The sequence below is a fragment of the Lissotriton vulgaris genome, chromosome 4_1 (genome assembly GCF_964263255.1).
Source record: "Lissotriton vulgaris chromosome 4_1, aLisVul1.2, whole genome shotgun sequence".
NCBI lineage: Eukaryota > Metazoa > Chordata > Amphibia > Caudata > Salamandridae > Lissotriton > Lissotriton vulgaris.
In genome coordinates, this window is record NC_141691.1 from 1,726,263,912 (window position 1) to 1,726,284,125 (window position 20,214).

General features: G+C 47.6%; 1 protein-coding gene across 1 annotated transcript in view; it reads right to left on the minus strand.

Annotated features, from left to right (window-relative positions):
• INTS8 (integrator complex subunit 8) overlaps positions 1–20,214 on the minus strand; it is a 793,677-nt gene that overhangs the window by 303,029 nt on the left and 470,434 nt on the right. The window contains exon 16 of the mRNA XM_086966019.1: positions 16,644–16,845. Coding sequence (XP_086822145.1) covers positions 16,644–16,845 — 202 coding nt within the window. The remainder of the gene's footprint in view (positions 1–16,643; positions 16,846–20,214) is intronic.

Sequence of the window (20,214 nt, forward strand, 5' to 3'; positions counted from 1 at the left end):
AAGACCCTGCTGCGTCGGGAATTGAACCCTGGTCCCGGGTCTGACCTCTGCTTCAGGGTCTGCCTGCTCTAACCAGTGAGCCACACTTCTCATTCCCTTGCACGCTGCAATAGCATTGAGTGAATGTGCCAAGACGAAAAAGTAAGCGGTGCCCCAGGTCCACGTTCAAAAGCTCAGAAAGAAAGGACTGAATTCAACGTGAAGACGTGACGAATATATGCTGCTTTGCTCCATCACTTCCGAGCTTGAACTTGGTTAACATAAAGCTGCACAGCGCCATCTATCGGTGCACAGGAGCACTGCTAAGAAAACTTCCAGATGCAGTCCGACGCCTGGCGGATATTTTAGAAGTGAAGAATCTGCAGTGAGAAGTATATATCTGAAGTATTCAGGTTGATGGTTTCAATGGCAAACAAAGTAGATCTAAACTCCGAAAGAGGCACTAATGTCGAAGAGGTTTTCAACATCATGGTGTAAAGCATAAAGAAGTTCTTCAAAATTGAAGCAGAAAATGACAGGGCAGCTGTATCACAACACAGACCAACTTCAGGTTAAAGGAGATTGGTTGGAAATGCGATCCGAAATGTGCATGAGTTTCAGGTCTCCCTCTTCAAGAGACTTCTAATACAAATATTGTCTTCGGATGGATGGTTTAATTCCCAGGAGCAATTTTATGCGTTTTGCAGCTACAAGAGCTAGAGCTCTAGTGTCCAGCCTCCCTTGGCCAAGTGGCGGCTTTTGTAAAATACAAAGTGTTGTTATCAAAGAGCTTGTTATGCTCTAAAAGGTCATTCAGTAACAAGAATGGCTAACTTGGAGCCCAAAAAACCTCTTTCGTCTTTCTTCAGCAATCTGAATTGACCCGGCCTGACATGCTGCACTGTTCACATCTCTTGAAGGGCTTCCACGCTCCCTGCTATGCTGCTTTGCCTCTCTGCATGCCAGCACTTCATTAAATATGACTATCAGTGGGCGAAATGTCACCAGTGCATGACTCTGTGAGATTCCCTATCAGCACATATTAGATATTCGGTAATACAAAAATCTCAAACTGAGCGCTGTAACATAGTCCAACCTTCAAACTGGTTTGGTTATTTTCCACATGCCAATTTGCCTTCTCCAAGTCCCATAAATGCTCTTTTTTCAAAAGTGCTTTCTGCTCTATGTACACTGGATGCCCTCAAAGATTTCTCATGTGTTCTCATTCTCTCATGTAGTCTCACAGAACCCTCTAACAAAACCTTCACATAACTCTTCAGCTTCCACTTCCTATCACCACATGACAGACAACCATGATTAACTTGATCTACATAGCACTGGGACAGTGATATTATCACTGAGTTCACGAACGAACAAGTTACTTACCTTCGGTAACTCTTTTTCTGGTGGATACAGTATCTGCCTGTGGATTCCTCACCTTATAAATATCCCATGCGGCAGCATATTGCGGAACTTTTTCCTAGCTCCTCGCACCGACGAGGTTGTCACAATGCCATGGCTCCGCACGCAGCTCCGCATGACGTCACCGAAGCTAAGAGGACCACGTCGGCGTGATGACATCAGCTCCACCCATTTTTTCCGTGCCACTGAGGCAAAACGGGCGGACAGACCATAAAGGCAATGTATACATAGTACACAGTATTCACATAAATACACACAGTGCAAAGTGAAATAGGAAATCAAATAAATTCAACATTTACTACAAGTCTAACAATGTCAAAACAGAGGCATTACACATTTCAACAGGAAACAACCATATTAATAAATACCTCTTTTAAGGTATAAAAGGGTGGACAACGGGGAGGCGGGTGATTCAGTGAGGAATCCACAGCAGATACTGTATATACCAGAAAAAGCGTTACAAAGGTATCTAACTTGTTCTTCTGATGGATACATCTGCCTGTGGATTTTCACCTAATGAGTAGAATCCCACAGCAGCCCAAATCCCGCGAGGAGGCTGTCCACCCTTCTATACCAAAAAATCTTTTAAAACAGAGCGCGCAAAATGGCCATCCCCCCGCATCTCGAAATCCAAGCAGTACTGCTTTGCAAAAGTGTGGAAAGAGGCCCAATTTGCAGCTTTACAGATGTCCAATACACCTCTGGACCAAGCAGAAATAGATGATTAGGCTTTGGTGGAATGAGCTCTAATGCCCACAGGAGGCTCCTTACCAGCCAGGGAGTAGCATATCTTGATGCACAAGACGATCTACCTGGATAAAGTGCGCTTGTGCACCGCCTTGCCCTTCATACGACCAGGATATCCAACAAAGAGCTGATCATCTCAACGGAAGTCCTTTGTTCTATCCAAACAGAAGCTAATCGCCCTCTTTGGATCCAAACGATGAAGTCTATCCTACTCCTTGGAAGGGCGAGGATAAAAAGTAGGGAGGATAATGTACTGTCCTAAATGGAAGGTAGTCACCACCTTAGGCAGAAAAGCAGCCCTGGTCCTGAGTACCATCCTTTCAGCATGTATGGTCAGAAAAGATGGCTTTGAACTCAAAGCCTGAAGCTCATTCAACCTCCTAGCCGAAGTGATAGGCACAAGAAAGACCGTCTTGAATGTCAGTAATCTCAAAGGACAACTATGCATAGGTTAAAATATGAAGCCCATTAAAAAAGTCAACACCAGATTTAAATCCCAGTGGGGCATAATAAAAACAGTGGGCGGAAACATGCTAGTAAGCCCCTTAATGAACCTTAAGACTATTGGAGACTTAAAAAGAGAAGGTTGATCAGGCAAACAAAGACCTCCAAAGCCGACAAACATCCTTTAACAGTGGCCACAGCACAACCCTTCTGAGCCAAATGAAGAGAAAAACAAAAAACATCAGAAAGATGTGCTTTCAAGGGATCAATAGACTTCTCTCCACACCATCTAACAAATTTCGACCACCCATAGGAATAGATTGACTTGGTGGAGTGTTGCCTGGCCGATAGTATAGCATCCACCACATCAGGCGGGAGAGAAAAATAATTCTGGTTGCCCCGTTCAATCTCCAGGCATGAAGGTGCAGGCTCTGGAGGTGGGGGTGTAGAACCTGCCCCTCCATCTGCGAGGAGGTGTCTACCCGGAGAGGGAGACAGAGCGGAGGGTGCGATGAGAGGTAAAGAAGGTCTGTGTACCACACCCTTCTTGGCCGATCCGGGGCGATTAATATAACTTGGGCCCAGTGTTGGTTAATCTTCCTCAGAACCTGAGGAATCAAGGGTATGGGAGGAAATGCATAAAGGAGTTGTGTGCTCCAACTCAACTGAAGCGCATCCACAAAGCCCCCTGCACCGGAAACTGCAGAATGACAGGCAGTGCGCGTTCTCAAGAGTGGCAAACAGGTCCAACTGAGGAATTCCCAACGTCTGAAAGACGTGTTGAACTACCTCCAGATGAGGCCTCCACTCGTGGTCGGCAGAGAACTGCCGACTGAGACTGTCCACACGCATGTTTAGCACCCCGGCCATATGATTTGCCATCAAGCAAATGTGATGAACCTGAGCCCAGAGAACCAGAGACACAACGCCTCTCTGCAGCGACGGTATGACCCTACTCCTCCCTGCTTGTTGACGTAGCACATTGCGGCAGTGTTGTCCGTCAGGACTTGAACTGACTGATCGGGAAGGGAGAAAGGCCTTGAGCGCCAAACGTATCGCCCGCAATTCCAGAAGATTGATATCAAACAATCTCTCCTCTGGAGACCAAAGACCCTTGATCTCCAGATCCCCCAGATGAGCACCCCACCCTAGGGTAGAGGCATCCGTTATCACTGTGGCCACCGGTTGAGGAAGATGGAAGGGCTTTCCTTGAGACAGATTGCCCTCCACGCTCCACCAAGACAGATCCGCGGCAGCTTCTATGGAGATCCTGACTGACTCCCTGAGATCTCCGTTGTGCTGATACCACTGCCTGTGGAGACACCACTGGAGCCACCCTCATGTGCCAGCGTGCATGGTTGACCAACAGAATGCAGGAAGTGAACAGACCAAGCAGGAGAAAGACCTTCAGAGCTGGAACAACCGCTCCATTGTAAAACAATGGAATAATTTCCTGAATATCGAGAATCCTTTGTGGAGGAGGGAAAGCTCGACACACAGTGGTATCCAGTACCGCCCCTATGAACAGGTTGCGTTGAGAGGGCACCAGGTGAGACTTGGGTACATTTATCGAAAAACCCAATTTGTACAACAGCTGGGTTGTAACCTGCAAATGACGATGCACCATCTATGGAGACTCTGCCTTCAACAGCCAGTAGTCCAGGTAGGGGAAAACTGGAATCCCCGACCTCCTGAGATGGGCAGCCACCACTGCCATCACCTTGGTTAAGACTCGAGGTGGAGTAGTAAGACCAAACGGAAGGACCGCAAACTGGTAGTGTTGCGATCCAACGGTAAAATGGAGATACTTCTTGTGCGACTTCAGGATTGGAATGTGGAAATACGCATCCTGCAAGTCGATGGACACCATCGAGTCCTCTTGTTGCAGCGCTTGAAGAACCTGCGCTAGGGTGAGCATCTTGAACCTCTCCTGTTTGAGAAACAGATTCAAGATTGTGAGGTCCAGGATAGGACGTAATCTGCCATCCTTCTTGGGGATCAGGAAATACCGGGGGTAGCAATCCTGACCCCTTTCCTGCTCCGGAACCACCTCTATTGCACCTTCTTGTAACAGAGTAAGAACTTCCTTCTGAAGGAGAAGCAAATGGTCTTCCGTGCAAAAACCCTGACATGAAGGGTAAGGAGGAGGGAAGTCCCTGCAGGGAAGGGCGTACCCATTTTCTACAATACCCAAAACCCAAAGGTCAGAAGTTAGTAATTTCCAATCTTGTAGAAAATGGGTAAGCCGACCTCCCACATGACCCACATGATCCAGGATGGTGGATCTAGGGCTGCTTTCCTGCATTACCAGGAGGGGTTGGGGAGGTAGAGGAGGAGGAAGAAGAGGGTTGCCATCTGGCTCCAAGAAGGGGACTGCTGCCTTTACCCCTGTAGCTCCTACACAAGGGATTCTGCTGCTGTTGTTGAGGCGGTCTGGACCCACGAAAGGAAGTCTTCCCAAAACCACACTATCGTTTATATCTATAGCCTCTTGCCTGAGTCTGCAGACCCAAAGAACTTGCATTAGCCTTACTGTCCTCAACTCTTTGAAGGGCAGAGTCGCCTTTTCACCAAAAAGCTTTGAACCATCAAATGGCAAATCAATGAGAGCAGCCTCCACGTCAGGAGAGAACCCAGAAGACCTTAACCATGCATGTCTTCTTGTCGCAATAGAAGAGCCCATTACTCTGGCAACAGAATCTGCAGTGTCCAAGCCAGACGGGATGACTTGGCGAGCCGCAGCCTCATGGTCCGCCAACACCGTACTCAGATTCCCCCTGTCCTCTTCAGACAACTTTGGAAGAAGCTGCTTTGCAGAGTCCATTAAGGCATGAATATACCTGCCAAGAGACAAGTGGCATTGGTAGACTTTAGTGCCATACTGACAGACGAAAAAACCTTTTTTGCAGATTGCTCCAACTTTTTTGGAATCCCTGTCTGCGGGAGCCTGCGTAAACACCCCTGACGATTGCTTCGAACAAGAAGCCTACACCACCAGACTTTCAGGAGAGGGGTGAGAAGAAAGGAAAACCGGATCTCCAGAAGCAGGTCTATACCTTCTTGAGACCGACTTCGAAACAGCAGGAGCCGAAAGAGGGTTACGCCAAACATCTAAGATTGGCTCAGTCGGAGCAACATTGAATGGCAAAAGTGGTTCAACCACCGAAGATGGGAATGAAGCACCTCAGTAAGAAGATTTGGATTATACTCTGCCACAGGAAGCTGCAAATCCAAATGTTCAGCTGCCTTCCTAAAAACCAAATGATAAGGAGCAACATCCTTATAGGGAGAAGCCTTCTGAGAAGCGAAATCCCATTCCGAAGAAGTGTCAAGCCCACTTGCCTCACACACGTCTTCAAACACATCTTCTGTTTCATACACCTCTCCTTCCTCCTTCTCTTCAGCCTGGTACTGCTCCTCTTCCAATAATCTCTGCGCATCTCTCCTCGAGCGCATCTTCGGTTACGGCGTCGGCTGCACCACAAGCGGCGTTGACGGCTCCGGGAGCAGCGTCAAAGGTGGATCCACTACCATAGCCGGCACCGATCGAATCCGAGAGGCTTCACAGGATGGAGCCAGGGACTGACCATACGGCGTCGAAATCCTCGGAGCCGGCAAGGGCCAGGACGGCGTCGCTGGCATGAACAGCATAAAGGGGGCCCTGAGGATACTGGTGAGGCACACCCAAATTATATGCCAAAGGACCCATGGGAACTAAGGAGCTCCAGAGGAGTACGAGGCTCTGGCGAACACGCCATACATCGCATTCTGAAAATGCGACGGATCCAAACTCTGCGTGGAAAACTGAGGATATGAAGCCGGTTCGACGAGGTACCTGTGGAATCGGAGCCGCTGGAGCCACAGGTTGAACAGCCGGAGGGAAGGAACCTCATCATCAGCCGGATTCGACACACCCTCTGGAGTCTATAAGAATCTCAGCGTCGTTGCTTGCTCTGGAGTCCCCTTATAGGAAGGAGATCGAGCCGGAGTCGCCTGAGGAGACACTGAAGGAGAAAGCAAGTCCTTTTCTCGACATCAAGCAGGAGAAGGCGACCTCGACACCACAGACTTCAAGGAACGGCGCAGAGAAGCATGTCTCCTCTTCATCTTATGCTTCCTCGTGGAGTTGTGCGAAGTCAAGGACCTGGACTTTGACCTTTTTCGACCCCTTTTTTCTTTCCTTGTCTTGGCCATGCAAAGTTAGGCTTCTCGCTCCTGCAACGCCTTCGGATTCATCTTCAAGCACCAAGAACATCCCTCGACGTCGTGATCTGAAGATAAATCAAAGGCAATCTTCATGTGGGTCAGTAATAGACATATGTTTACTGCACTCCCTGCAGGGCTTAAAACCTGATTTTCTCGGAGCAGACATGACAAAAGAGAAAGAGATACAATCGAAATTACAAAGTATCCAAATGAAGTATGGAGAGTCCCAGAATAAACCGTTAGCGTCGACAGCGTGGAAAAAAGGGAACTGGCGTCATCACGTCGACGTGGTCCTCTTATGGCTACGGTGATGCCATGCGGAGCCACGAGTGGAGCCATGGCATTCCGACTAATTCGTGGGCGAGGGGAGCTAGGAAACATTTCCGCGGAATGCTGGCACTGGGGATATTCATAAGGTGAGGAATCCACAGGCAGATGTATCCATCAGAAATAGCAGCAACACATGAATCAATCACACCATCATCATTTACCCTAAAGGAAATACTTAACTAAACATGCTTTCTCTCAAATTGAGCCCATAAACGCAACTCGCCTTCCAACCTACACAGACGCACTACCAATCACAACTAGCCAAAAACAGCCAAGAGAAAGTAAGGATCTTGACTCATGTAAAAAGAACATCCAACATAAATTCACTCCTAGACTCTCAATAATATTTGAAACTATATATCAGAAAGATGGAACCCTCCACTCTTTAGTACAAACATGAACTTTCAGTTCAAAAACACTTCAACTGCAAACAAGAACACACATATGATCCCAGTTATTACGCGATTATTACGTTTTTGGTGTTGCCTATGTTTGTAAAGCATTGTTAAAAAAGGTAATAGAGGGGGTTGTGACTTGCAGCCACCGAAAATGGCTAGGTGAGCTGCGCTAGCAGTCAGCATTAACTCACCTAAATCTGTCACTATCCTGGGCAACGGAGGCATATAACGGCGTTGGAGGACGTCGGGAAACGAGGGGGTGTAGCGGAGACTGGAGGTGATCCCCCTAGGCAGCTGAATGTTTGAATCTGGAGGTCTGCAGAGTCGGATCGAGAAAATGGCGTCTGCCCACTGAGTACTTGGAGACTGTGGTACCCCTGGCCTGCGGAGACTGGGTACGATACGAGGAGCCATTACCGAATGCTCCCATGAGGATAGTAGGCGGCCTGGGGGAGCAGGGGGGAAGCGCAGATCGCATGCTTCCCGCGATCCCGGAGGTACCAGAGCCCGCAGGGGGGCAGAGCGCTCCGAAGTGAGACCCCCGCTGGTGAGGCCCACAGGCAGCAAAACCAAGGGCGGAGAGCTCCGAGCAAGAGACGAGGTGAGTGAGCGCCCCCCTGGAGGAAGGCCGTTGAAATCGACGAGGCCTGACACCACAGGATATTGGGCCCGGTTGGGGCCGGGGTGAGCCGTCAGTGGCATTGGAGCAAACAGAGGTGCCTGTAAGTGGGATCACGTAGGATCTGTGAGGTACCTCGGTGATTTCTACTGGATTTTAATGTAGAGTGGCTCAAATAGCGTGGAGGATTGACTGGGGTGGCGCGATCCTGACCGGCTGACCAGAGTGTACAGCAGAATCCCCACAGATACGGGCATAACATTATAAGTGAGGAAGGTGAAGACCAGCTAGGGGGTGAGGTCACACATATCTGCCTGTGGATCCAGAGGGACCCGCTCCTTGGGCAACCCGAGGCTGGTTTTAAACAGTTGCATACCAATGCAAAACACGAGGACAGGAGAGGTGCAGGCCTTGCGCAACAACTGGGAAGGCCCGGGCGGAAGGTGGGTAGAGTGATTGCACTGCTGGGGGGCTGTGTGAGACCGAGCAGGCGTGAGACCGAGTGGGCGTGTGACAGCGAACACCCGGCTGACATTTTGTGGCCAACGGGCAAGGGTCTCAGGAGTCTGACGGGGTCAAACAGGCGCACACAGGCATAGTCGACGGCGAACCCGCTATAGGCCTGCCCACCCAGATATGGGCCGCAACAGACTGCCGGGACAGGGACAGTCTAATCAAATTGATAAGTATACGGTGGCGATTGGACGAGATGACAGACCTGCAGGCGGCAGCCAACAGGGTGGGCCTGTGGACAATAGCCCGGACCCCTCGCTCAAAGACATTATGGCGGCTATCAAAGAGCTACGTGGAACCTTGGAACCTAAGTTTGGCTCAGTAACGGAGGAGGTCAACTTATTGCTGGAAGATGTCTGAAAAGGTGGCAATGGCAGAGACAGCGATCGGTAGTCTATAATCCAAAACAAAGAGACTCAAAGAGCAGGTAGTCCCCCTGACGAAAAACCAAACTGATATCTACGCCCGGCTGGAGGATCAAGAGGGACGGGCTAGGTGCAACAACATCTGCATAGTGGGGGTCCCGGAAGGTATGGCGGGCCATCCACAGACTGGTTTGTGGAGAACGTGATTCTCAACCATTTGAAGCTGAAGCATATGTCCAACTTTTTCTCAGTTGAAAGAGCCCATAATGCATTAGGGGGGAAGCCTAAGCCAGAGGCCCCTCCACGCACTATTATTGCCCGCATCTTGAACTACAGGGATAGAGATGCGATCTTACAGGCGTCGAGAGTAGTAGGAGACCTCCAGCTGGACAATGCCATCATACGCTTCTTCCCGGACTTTACTTTACATGTTAAGCGTCAGCGGAGGTCCTTTTAAGGGGTTAAAAGAGCTCTGAAGGAAGAAGGAGTGAAATATATGATGCTCTTTCGAGCCCGCCTTAAAATCCTAGATGACAGCAAGGTGTATTTCTTTGAGTCAGCGGAGAAGGCCAGTGACTGGCTGAAGGGATGGCGGACAGTGGGCAGAAACGGAGGCCCGCGCAGACTAGAACAGCACACATTGGGACGTGGTGCGAGGGGTGCGGACAGACATGCATCGGACAGCCAAGACATTGTTCAAAATGGGTCCAAATGATAATGGAAGGTGATGATACCTGAGGGGACTCCTGTCCTTGGTGGAGGAAAGATCTGCGAGGCTCCCGAGCCCGGGGGGAGAACGAAGGTACCACCGGATATTTCAGAGCACCGTTTTCAATTGTCTTTGTTAAGCTATGTTTTGATGTTTGGACATAACACTCCCAAGGTTGGTTCCTTATGGCCAGAAGGGATGCGGGGTGGGACGGGGCGGGTTGATTGAGGGTTGCTTGAATATACCCAACATAATGGGTGAGATTTCCGTCAGTTATGTATAGCCTTATTTTGCTGACTGCAAGCTCACGTTTCCTCTTCGTGTTTGATCTGGGGCAGGGGGGACGACAGGCACTCTGCAGGTTCAGAAGGTGGGAGATTGGGAACCCACCGAGCAGGGAGGCGGGAGTTGACTGGGGGATGGGGTGTGTTTTTGGGAAGAGGGTATGTTTTGCTTAATATCAATATTGCTCTACTGCACATGGTAATTGGTCAAATGTGATACAGTGGGGCAGTGACTATGCGAGGAGGGGGAGGCCAGATGTTCGGGATGGGGGATCAGGCACACATTAAAATATGGACGTGGAACGTCAATGGGTTGGGCAACAAGATTAAGCGCACACTAGTCCTGAAACACCTGAAAAGGCACTCTAAGGATGTAGTTGTACTCCAGGTGACGCATTTGCTAGGTAACAGATCTAAGGCCTTTGACAGATTTGGATATAAAATGGTGGCCCATTTGGGGTTCACCTCGGGATCGAGGGGGGTGGGGGGGGGTGGGCATTCTAATTCCCTGCCCATGGGAGTTTCGGGTACATGGACAGACGACACAGGCTGTATGATCGCGGTGGCAGGTGGGTGGGAGGGGCGAACCATAGTTCTGAGCTACTGGTACATCCCGCCTGGTCTCCATTCCTCAACATATAACCGACTGGGGTCCTTCTTGACTGCTCTTCCTTGGGGTGTACTTCTGGTGGGAGGTGACACTAATGCCGTAATGGACGCTAACCTGGACCGATCAGGTGGGGGGGCGGGGATCCAGGAGGGAATATGGACTACAAGACTTCACTACAGCTATGGGGCTTAGAGACATTTGGCGTACACATCACCCCGCACAGCGACATTGCACATTTTATTCGCCTAGACACGGGTCCTTTTCCCGCCTAGATAATTTTTTCATGCGCACTGAACAAATGGGTGAATATGTGGAGTCCCACATCCTAGCCCAGGGAATTTCTGACCACTCCCCGGTCGGAGTCACGCTTAAGGGCCCGGTGATAAATAGGGCTACCTTCCCGAGGATCGATCCATGGCGCCTTGGGACGAAAGCATAGGCGATAAGCTCTGAGAGGGTACTCAACTTTACTTTGAGGAAAACCGGGGGTCGGTGGAGTCCCATATTAAGCTCTTGGAGGCCTACAAGACCGTTCTGAGGGGGCAGGCCCAGGTTCTAATTGGGGCCCAAAAGAAAGAGAAGTCCTTACAGGTCAGAGTGCTTGAAAGTGCGATAGAGAGGATCGAGAGGGAGGCGGGCGCAGCACCGTCAGAAGACCTCCGTCATACCTAGTCTCTTAAACAAAACGAGCTTCGGGCTCTGGCTGAGTGCGAGGCGCGTGCTTACTCCGTCGCCACGCAGCACCGGATCTACGACGTGGGGGACAAGGGCCCTTAAGCTATTGGCGTGAACGGCGGGAAAGGGAGCGCTCATGGGTAGCCAAGGTACGCGACCAGTAAGGTTCACTAGCCTCGACCACCACAGTCATAGCGGATGCCTTTGTGTCTCATTTTGAGGGGGTATACACCCCGGTCTGTACCATGACAGAACAGGATTGTGCAGAGTTCCTACAGAACTTCGCGCTGCCCACCTTATCCCAAGAGCAAAGAGACCACTTAGACGCAGACCTCACAGGGGAAGAAATAGGAGAGGCCCTTATTTTCCTCCAGTCTGGGTATGCACAGTGACCGAATGGCTCCCAATGGAAATCTGCAAGAGACAGGTAAATATCATCTCTGACCCTCTACTCCAGATGTACAAAGAAGCGCGAGAGGTGGGAAGGCTCCCGCCTGATCAAAGAGAGGCCACGATTGTCGTAATCCACAAAACAGGAAAGCCGGCTGATTACTGCTCTTCCTACCGTCCAATCTCGCTCATCAATGTTGAGGCTAAGGTCTTAGCTAAGGCCTTGGAGGATAGGTTGCTATTGGTGCTGCCAGACCTAGTACACGTTGATCAATCCGGGATCATTCCGTGTAGGAGCACCCGCATGGTGTAGTTTTGTACTGAACCATCCACACATGTATATAAAAGAAAGAAACAACTCTAAAATGTGGTCTCTTCTTCCACACAGATAGAGACAACTGAGCTGACAGAAAACACACTGCTGTCCAGGTATACTTATCAGTGTGCAGAGCTAAAGAGAAAGTAAACATTTAAAAAGGGAGTCATAGTTATCGTTTTTTTTTAAAAACATTTTTTCTTTATACATCCTGATTGCAGAAACTAGCAGTGCTGCCAAAAATCAAGAGCCCTGATGAGAGTCCACATAGTCAATATTAGAGACTCGAAACGCGTTGGCTTTATCATGACATATGATACGAACATGTAGGAAATATGAATTTATTTTTTGTCTATATATAGCGGAAAAGTCCCATGTATTTGACACCAATGTTTTCCCTGTGTTCCCTCATTCTTTCTTAATTGAAATATTGTTACACATAACGTTTTTAGAATGTCTATGAAATAATACTTAGATATGAAATAAGACTCGGACTTTGATGTTAAAGGTAACACAAGACCATCAAGATAATCGGATGGTTTGTTTATGATTTTTCTCACTAATGTATGTCTTTATTGTGTATTCAAAACACAATGTCGCTGTTAAATGTTTTGTTAACCACATGTACATAAGCATTTTCTATATATAGACTTTATTGTCTCTTTCTGTTTTGAGTATCCAACAAAGTTTCAGAAAAAGTTGAAGAAAAGGTATAAATAAAGTACCAGATCAAATGAAAATAAATTGTTTGGTTGAGCGTTATTTCAAAGACGCCAAAATAAAACAGGTCCTGGCCTTCCCCCTTGTTACGCATAGGAGCAACCAGCATAATCTATGTCTATTTTTTGGAGTGCTATATATGACAGAAGACGTGGGGACCGCCCAGACAGCATTGATGACACTGGACGCCTCAATGGCATTTGATAGTATCGAATGGGCCTACCTGTACTCCAGCGATTCGGGTACGGTCCAATATTCTGCAGTTGGGTGCGGTTTTTATATGAGCAGCCGATGGCAAGGGTGAGAGTTAATAGCGCGGTATCCAGGGCCTTCCCTCAGCGGAGGGGCACTAGACAGGGGTGCCCCTGTCCCCGCTCATATTTGCATTGGCCTTAGAGCTGCTGGCTCATTGGATTAGGGGGGACAGATCGTTCTGGGGCCTGGCGTTGAATGATGAGTGGAAGGAGCGTATCGCCTTATACGCAGATGATGTTGTCCTATTTATGGCAAGACCGTACCGCTCGATAGCGCAGGCGCTACATCTCTTCGAACTATTTGGTAACTATTTGGGCTACACCATCAACTGGGCGAAATCAGTGATTTTTCCACTCTCAGGCTCTCCCCTGCAGATTCCGACCAGGTGTCCTGCTTCAGTCGCAACAGACAGATTTAAATACCTGGGGGTGTACATCACAAGAGATAGGGTGGAGTTCTTTGCTAGGAACATGGAACCCCAACTGATGCGCCTTAAGACTTATGTAAACCACTGGAGATCGCTGCCTCTCTCCTTGATGGGCCGAGCTGCCATGTTTAAGATGCTGGAACCCAAAGGAGATAGGTCTATGAAAACGTGGTAAAGGCTAGACCCTTTTTAAGTATAAAGCACACAAATTGCCTAAACTACACTTACTTAAACCAAAAAACGTTTTTAGGTTAGAAAAATATTTATTACATTCCAACCAGGCATGCTTATTCAATTATTTTGACTTTTAAAGTATCTTTTTTAACATTAATAGGCAGAAATGAAACGGACTGTGCATTCAATATTTACATCACTGTACAATTGGTTTGATACACATAGAAACAACAATGTCAAAATAACATATAAAACATCAAACATCCTACAAAGAAATTAATACATAACAAAACATCAATACAATTTACATATAGAATCAATGAATGAAACAAATCGAAAGAATGGGGAATATGGTCAACTGAATGACTCGAAATTGATAATATCTTGAGTGGCTAATCCTAGTATTGTTTGTTAATAATGCTCTATTCCACTAAAGCTGCCGACGCGTTTCGAGACCAGGACAAACGTCCCTGGGCTCTCATCAGGGCTTTTATTCTGTGTGTCAGGCTCTTTTTATTGGGTGGAGAAGGCTGCTTGTGGGTCTTGTTGTCAGAGTGCGGGGAACCAAAGGGATCAATGGTTTTCTGTAGGAAGGCGATTTTATCTTGTGTCTGCCGCCAACCGGCGAGGTGGCTTGTGAAATATGACCATCTGTGTTATTTCCTTGTAAATGCTTCCTTATTCTTGAATTCAATGTATTCCCAGCACTCGCGGTCCTTCTCCAAAAGCGCTTTCTCAGCAACTGAGTTCCTCGAGGTCTCAATCAAAATGCTCTATATTCTACAAAACACACCATATCCTATTCCCTCAGGGAGTAATCACATGGATAACGCAAGCTCTGCGGACGTTGCTCTGGGACGGTGGCAACCCAAGAATAGCGCTGCGTAAACTGACGAGAGGGGTGTACGATGGGGGGCTGGCCCTTCCAGACATTAAGCTGTATTACTGGGCCTGACACTTACAGGTGGTTAATGACTGGGTGTAGGCAGATCGGTCGGAAACCGGCCTACAGAGTACACTAGATGGTCATGCCGGGTGGGAATTGTGAACCGCTGCTCTATGCTTGAAGGCCAGGAAGAGATTGGCCATCCCACACAGGGGTGGGGGCTCAATGCTGGAGGGAGGCAAACAAATTCCGGGGATGGTCGGGCTCCCCGACGGGTAGAACCCCTCTGTGGCATGGAGACCAGCTGGCAGAAGTGACTTGTTTAACTGGTTTCGGGGGATGAAAGTTAATAGGCATCGAATACCTTAGAAATGTCTGGAAGGGGGCTTGCAAAAAGAATACGACCTCCACGTATCGCAACATTACCAGTACATAAGCCTCTCCCATGCTTTACGGGCTCACATACACAGTGGCACGTCGGTCCCGGAGTATTACCCCATGGAGGATAGGCTGCTCCTGGACCACATTGTAGAGAAACCCACTTCTACAATATATTGCAAACTCATAAATAATATGCCGGACCCACCGACATCATTGCGGACAAGGTGGGAGTGTGACATAGGCGACTTAAAAGATGATGACTGGCAGGACGCCCTACAAAGCCCGCAGGAGATAGCAATCCGCTGCCGGTTCCGGTTAGTACAGCTTAAAATCCTACACTGAGTATACTATCCCCGGACCCACTTACATGCCTGGGGAAGAAGTCAGTTGGCCCTCTGTGCATGGGGATGCCGGGAAGAGGGGACATTCTACCATATATTATGGGATTGTCCAGAGATAGTGCCATTTTGGACTAGGGTGGTGGACACGATGTCGACAGTGGTGGGTTCAGCGGTCCCGCTAGAGCCCAGATGGTTATTGCTGATGATCAAGACTGATTCGGACTACATCGTTTTCTCAGTTGCAAAATACCTTTTGGCCATGTGGTGCATTAGGTCCAAGTTGCTCAAGGCAAAACCACCATAGGATTGTATGCCTACCCCACTGTGCCAACGCAACCTTTACCCTTCACCGACACTTTCTCCTATTACATTTTGTCTTACCCTCACTCCCATTGATATGTAATGTTGTTGTGTGTTCCCTGTATGCATTTTAAATGCCCGGATTTTAAATGCTATGAAATGTTGCTACTTGTTCCTTGTATGCACTTTAGTGCCCGAAATTTAATTGTATGTATATTTTTATGTATCTTTTATGGCCTAAACGGCCGAAATAAAGAATTTTTGGATTGGATTGGATTGGATTGGATTCGGACTGGTCTAGGCACAATGAAATCTGGCAGGCATTGGCAGCCGGGGTGGCAAAAAGGAACATAGCAAGCCCGAAGTTGGCAGGGTATGCCCAGACGTGGGTCCCTTGCTCACTTTGCCACTGGATTCAAGCTAGTCTGGCTGATGAAGGGTGTTACCCAGAAACCGGTCCCAGGATGATTGTTTCCGGTTCAGAAAAGACCTGGTTTGGCAGTTCAGTCTGGACTTTTCCCTCGAGGCATAGGGTCAAGGCTGATTGGTATGAACTGAGGTCGCGAAGTGAGGTAAAGAATGATGATGGATTCAACCCAGATGTGTGACTGGGGGTGATTGTCTGAAAAATATCAGCGCTCCGTCCATCATCTCCTTGTGTTTACTTAAAAGAGCATAACAGCTACATGAGAAAGAATCAGAATGTATATATCTCCCCTCCCTCGCTTGAAAAGAAAATGGAGCCAACTTAAAACATTGCTCCACCTTGTTTGGCATAAATAAACAACGTAAAACTCTTTTAGGCTGGCTCTGATAAAAGTGTTTCCAACACTTCTCATGGGTGCCTAACATCCCAATGTCATGATATCACATTATAAACTTTCCATACTTTATACCAAAAAATGGTCTTTCTTCTTGAAATGTTTGAAACTTCAGCTTCTGAGAAAGTTTTTATTTACCTAGAAAAAATATTAGCTTCTTTTTTTTAACTTATCTTTGCTTGTTCACACTGATTTCACATTGCTACCTTAATGTTTTAACTACAGTTACACGCTCTACAGAGATCTGATTAATACCCAATACAATTTTTCCCAAGTTAGTCATGACCACAATGCCAGATACATTATATAAACACATTGACTGCATTCATACCAGTAAGTCTCATTTCCAGGTAACCTCGTATCCTGCTGATCAGCTCTGCAGGAGGGCGCTCTCCAGAAGGACCTGCTCTAGCTTCATGAGCGCGAACGTCCAGAAGCAAGGTCTCATTCAGCATGATCTGCCGCAGCTTAGGGGAGAACTCAGTGACTAGCTCCAGGCAGGCAGAAAATATCTGCTTTGCACGGACAAAATCCTGCAAGAAATAAAGAAAAACTATGTTAAAGCAATAGAAGAATGACAACATATTTTTATAAGCATGAAAAAGTGCAGGACAAAATATAGCTAGTGTGTGATGTAAAAAAGACTACAAGCAAAGATACACTTGTAGGCACCAACAAACACATGCAACAAAGCAATGCACTGCTAAATGTATTTGAATTCCAGGGCACCTTTGTAGCAGCTATTGACTCTTCAACTTCTCACTGAGGTGGACACGTCTCACACACATACTTCCACATTCATCTGTTATGGGCAAACACTTCATTTTCAAAAATATCACCTTAGTTATTCCAATAATTTAGGAGGGAAAAAGATTAATTATGGAGAAAGGCAAGTAAATAAAATAAGAATATCAAACTCAACAGAGTAAGCTAGGGCGAGTCATTAATCACAAAGGTCTGGTAGATGGATGGACTGGCTATCAGGAGGCATTGGGCCATGAAAGGAAAGTGCGATATTTTGACACAATACAGCATATTTTAAAAGTGACTGTTTCAAAGATGTTGTGGAGAGGAGTTGGCCTAATGGCTAGGGCGGTCGATCTCGAATCTGAGGAACTGGGTTCAAGTCTCAGCAATGACCCTTAACATCCTGTGATTCTGGGCAAATAACAATCTCCCTGTGCCTAACAAAAATGAATGTGTCCTCATGTAATGCAACTGGTGCTATGTAAAGTGCTCTGATACCGGATTCGGTTCCAGTTCGCGCTGTGTAAAATAAATAAAAATAAATAAATAAAATGTGACAGGGCACTAGCTGTCTCTAGATTTTGAGCTTGTCCAGGTACATCTGGCCGGAGATCTAAAAACATACTGCCACTGCTGATATTGCTCTGCTCCAAACAGATGAGATCCGCACCCTCATAGACAGAGGAGAATTGTCCTGATCCTCTTTGACCTCTCCGCAGCCTTCAACACAGCCTCTCAACACACACTCATTGACTACTTCTGCGGATTGGTATCACAGATTATGCCCTCAGATGGATGGCATCCTTTCTTATGGAACACACTCAGAGATAACCTCCCTCCCATCACATTGCAAACCAAGCACACCATTTGCGGAGTGCCACAAGGTTTAGCCCTCAGCCTAACCCTCTTCACCGTTTACATGTCACCACTCAGAGACATCTTTAGATCGCACAACATAATCATCTCCTACGTTGACGACACTCAGCTCGTCCTCTCACTCTCAGTCGACCCCACCTCAACAAAGACTACCTTCCACAACTGTATGAAGAACATCTCAGCCTGGATAAAGGAAAACAGCCTGAAGCTCAACACACACAAAACTGAAGTTCTGGTCTGCGGCAAACAACACCCTCTGGAATGACTCCTGGTGGCTGGCAAAACTTGGACCCACCCCTATGCCGAAAGACTACACCCGCCACCTCAGCATCATCCTTAATGGCGAACTCACCACGAAACACCAGGTCAACGCCATATCCTCAACCTGCTTCCACATGCTTCTGATGTTCTGCAAAATATTCAAGTGGCTTCCCATCAGCACCAGGAGGACAGTGACCCAGGCCCTCATCAACAGCTGACTGTACTACGGCAACGCACTCTATGTAGACACCACCACCGAATTCATGCAAAGACTTCAGACGATCCAGAATGTAGCCGACAGACTTATCCTCAACCTGCCCAATAGAACCCACATTAACCAGCACCTGAAAACCTCCACTGCCACTCGGTTGAGAAGAGATGCTGTTTCAATCTCCTGACCCACGTCTACAAAGCCCTGCATAACCAAGGACCCGGCTACATGAACTACCGCCTGCACTTCCACTGGACCCCCAGAACCCTCTACACTGCTCAGCTTACCCTTGCATATGCCACGACGGAGGACGCTCCTTCTCCCATCTCGCTGTCAAAGCCTGGAACGCCCTCTACCTCCACCTCCACCTCCGCACCGCACCCACGCTGACCTATTTCAGGAAGGAGCTCAAGACCAGGCTCTTAGACTTGGACCTGTAGCAAGCACCTAGATACCCTCTCGGGTAATAAGATACGCTATACAAGTACTACTGGGTTGATTGATAGAAGACAGTAAAAAACACAGTTTGACTGCATGCACTGAGTAGGACTAGAATAGCATTGCCAAAACCAGTGTGAAGACCTACCCCTTTAGTAATTGACTGCATCAGGCTCCTGCTCATTAAGGGAGCTGCGGATTTGGTTTCTGGAGCCCCAACCTGCAAAGATGGGCCGCAGCCAATGATATGGCTTTAGTAAAGACCCACGAGCCAATGTAAGGCCCAAAGGTAGGATGGTGAACTGAAAGTGAGTGGATCACACCACAAAATGCAGGTTTTTGCCTATGGGATTATAGGATCAGTACATGAAAGCATGTGTTCTGCAGGTCCAGGGAGACCAAGCAGTCCTCTTGGTTAACAGCCAGCAGAACTTGTAGAATTGTTATCACCTTTAACTTCTCCATTTGGAGGATTTGGAGCAGAAGTAAAGGGGGTTATATCAGAACCACTGTCTGCGTATTATCTCAATTGAAACCTTAACGAGTAACATACCCACCTACCTTTACAGGATTAGGTATGACCTGCCAAAACCGGCATCAGAATCTGGGGCAAATAAGAAAGAACATCGACAAAGATTAGAGTAGCCCCAAAATAGGACAATCTGCAAGACCCACCAGTGGGATAGGAAATGCTGAACAACCCCGAACGCATACTTGGCGCATATATTCACCCAGGAACAAACTAAAGCAGTTTTGTTGGGGAGAAGAAGGAAGATTGCTGTTTCCCACTTCTCAAAAGTTTGCCTCTACATTTAAAAGCCAGAAAATTCTGTAGTGTGGTTTATGGGCCTCTTTATGCGTGCATGTTGAGTTAGCATGCCTTTTTAGGAGTTTAAACGCCATTTTACCTGCTTAGCTGTTTTTGCAGAGTTAGGTTTCACGAAGGTCTATACATGAGAAAAGGTTTGTTTTTCGACATCTCTAGACATACATCGTGCCCCCAGTCTGTACAGTGAGTGCTGAGGCGCCAAGGTTATCATAACGTGCGAGCCTGTTTATCGGCTTGTCCGTGTAACACATTCTAGACACAACAATTTGGCAGATGCAAGCAGTGTAGGATTCTAGCACCTTTATCATAGAACACTTGCCAGAATTGAACACACTTGGAAGATTCCAGGCATGCAGAGAGACTAACCGATCCTGATGTAATTTACACTTACTGAGCGGACAGGTAAATGGGGTCCCCCTAAGAAAGCTCAAGAGACCTTCAATAGTTTTATAATACATATTTTCTAGATAGGAAGGGTGCTTCAAATAGGCATTCTTATCACCTGCTTGCACTATCATTGTAATGTGATTCCTCCTTTTG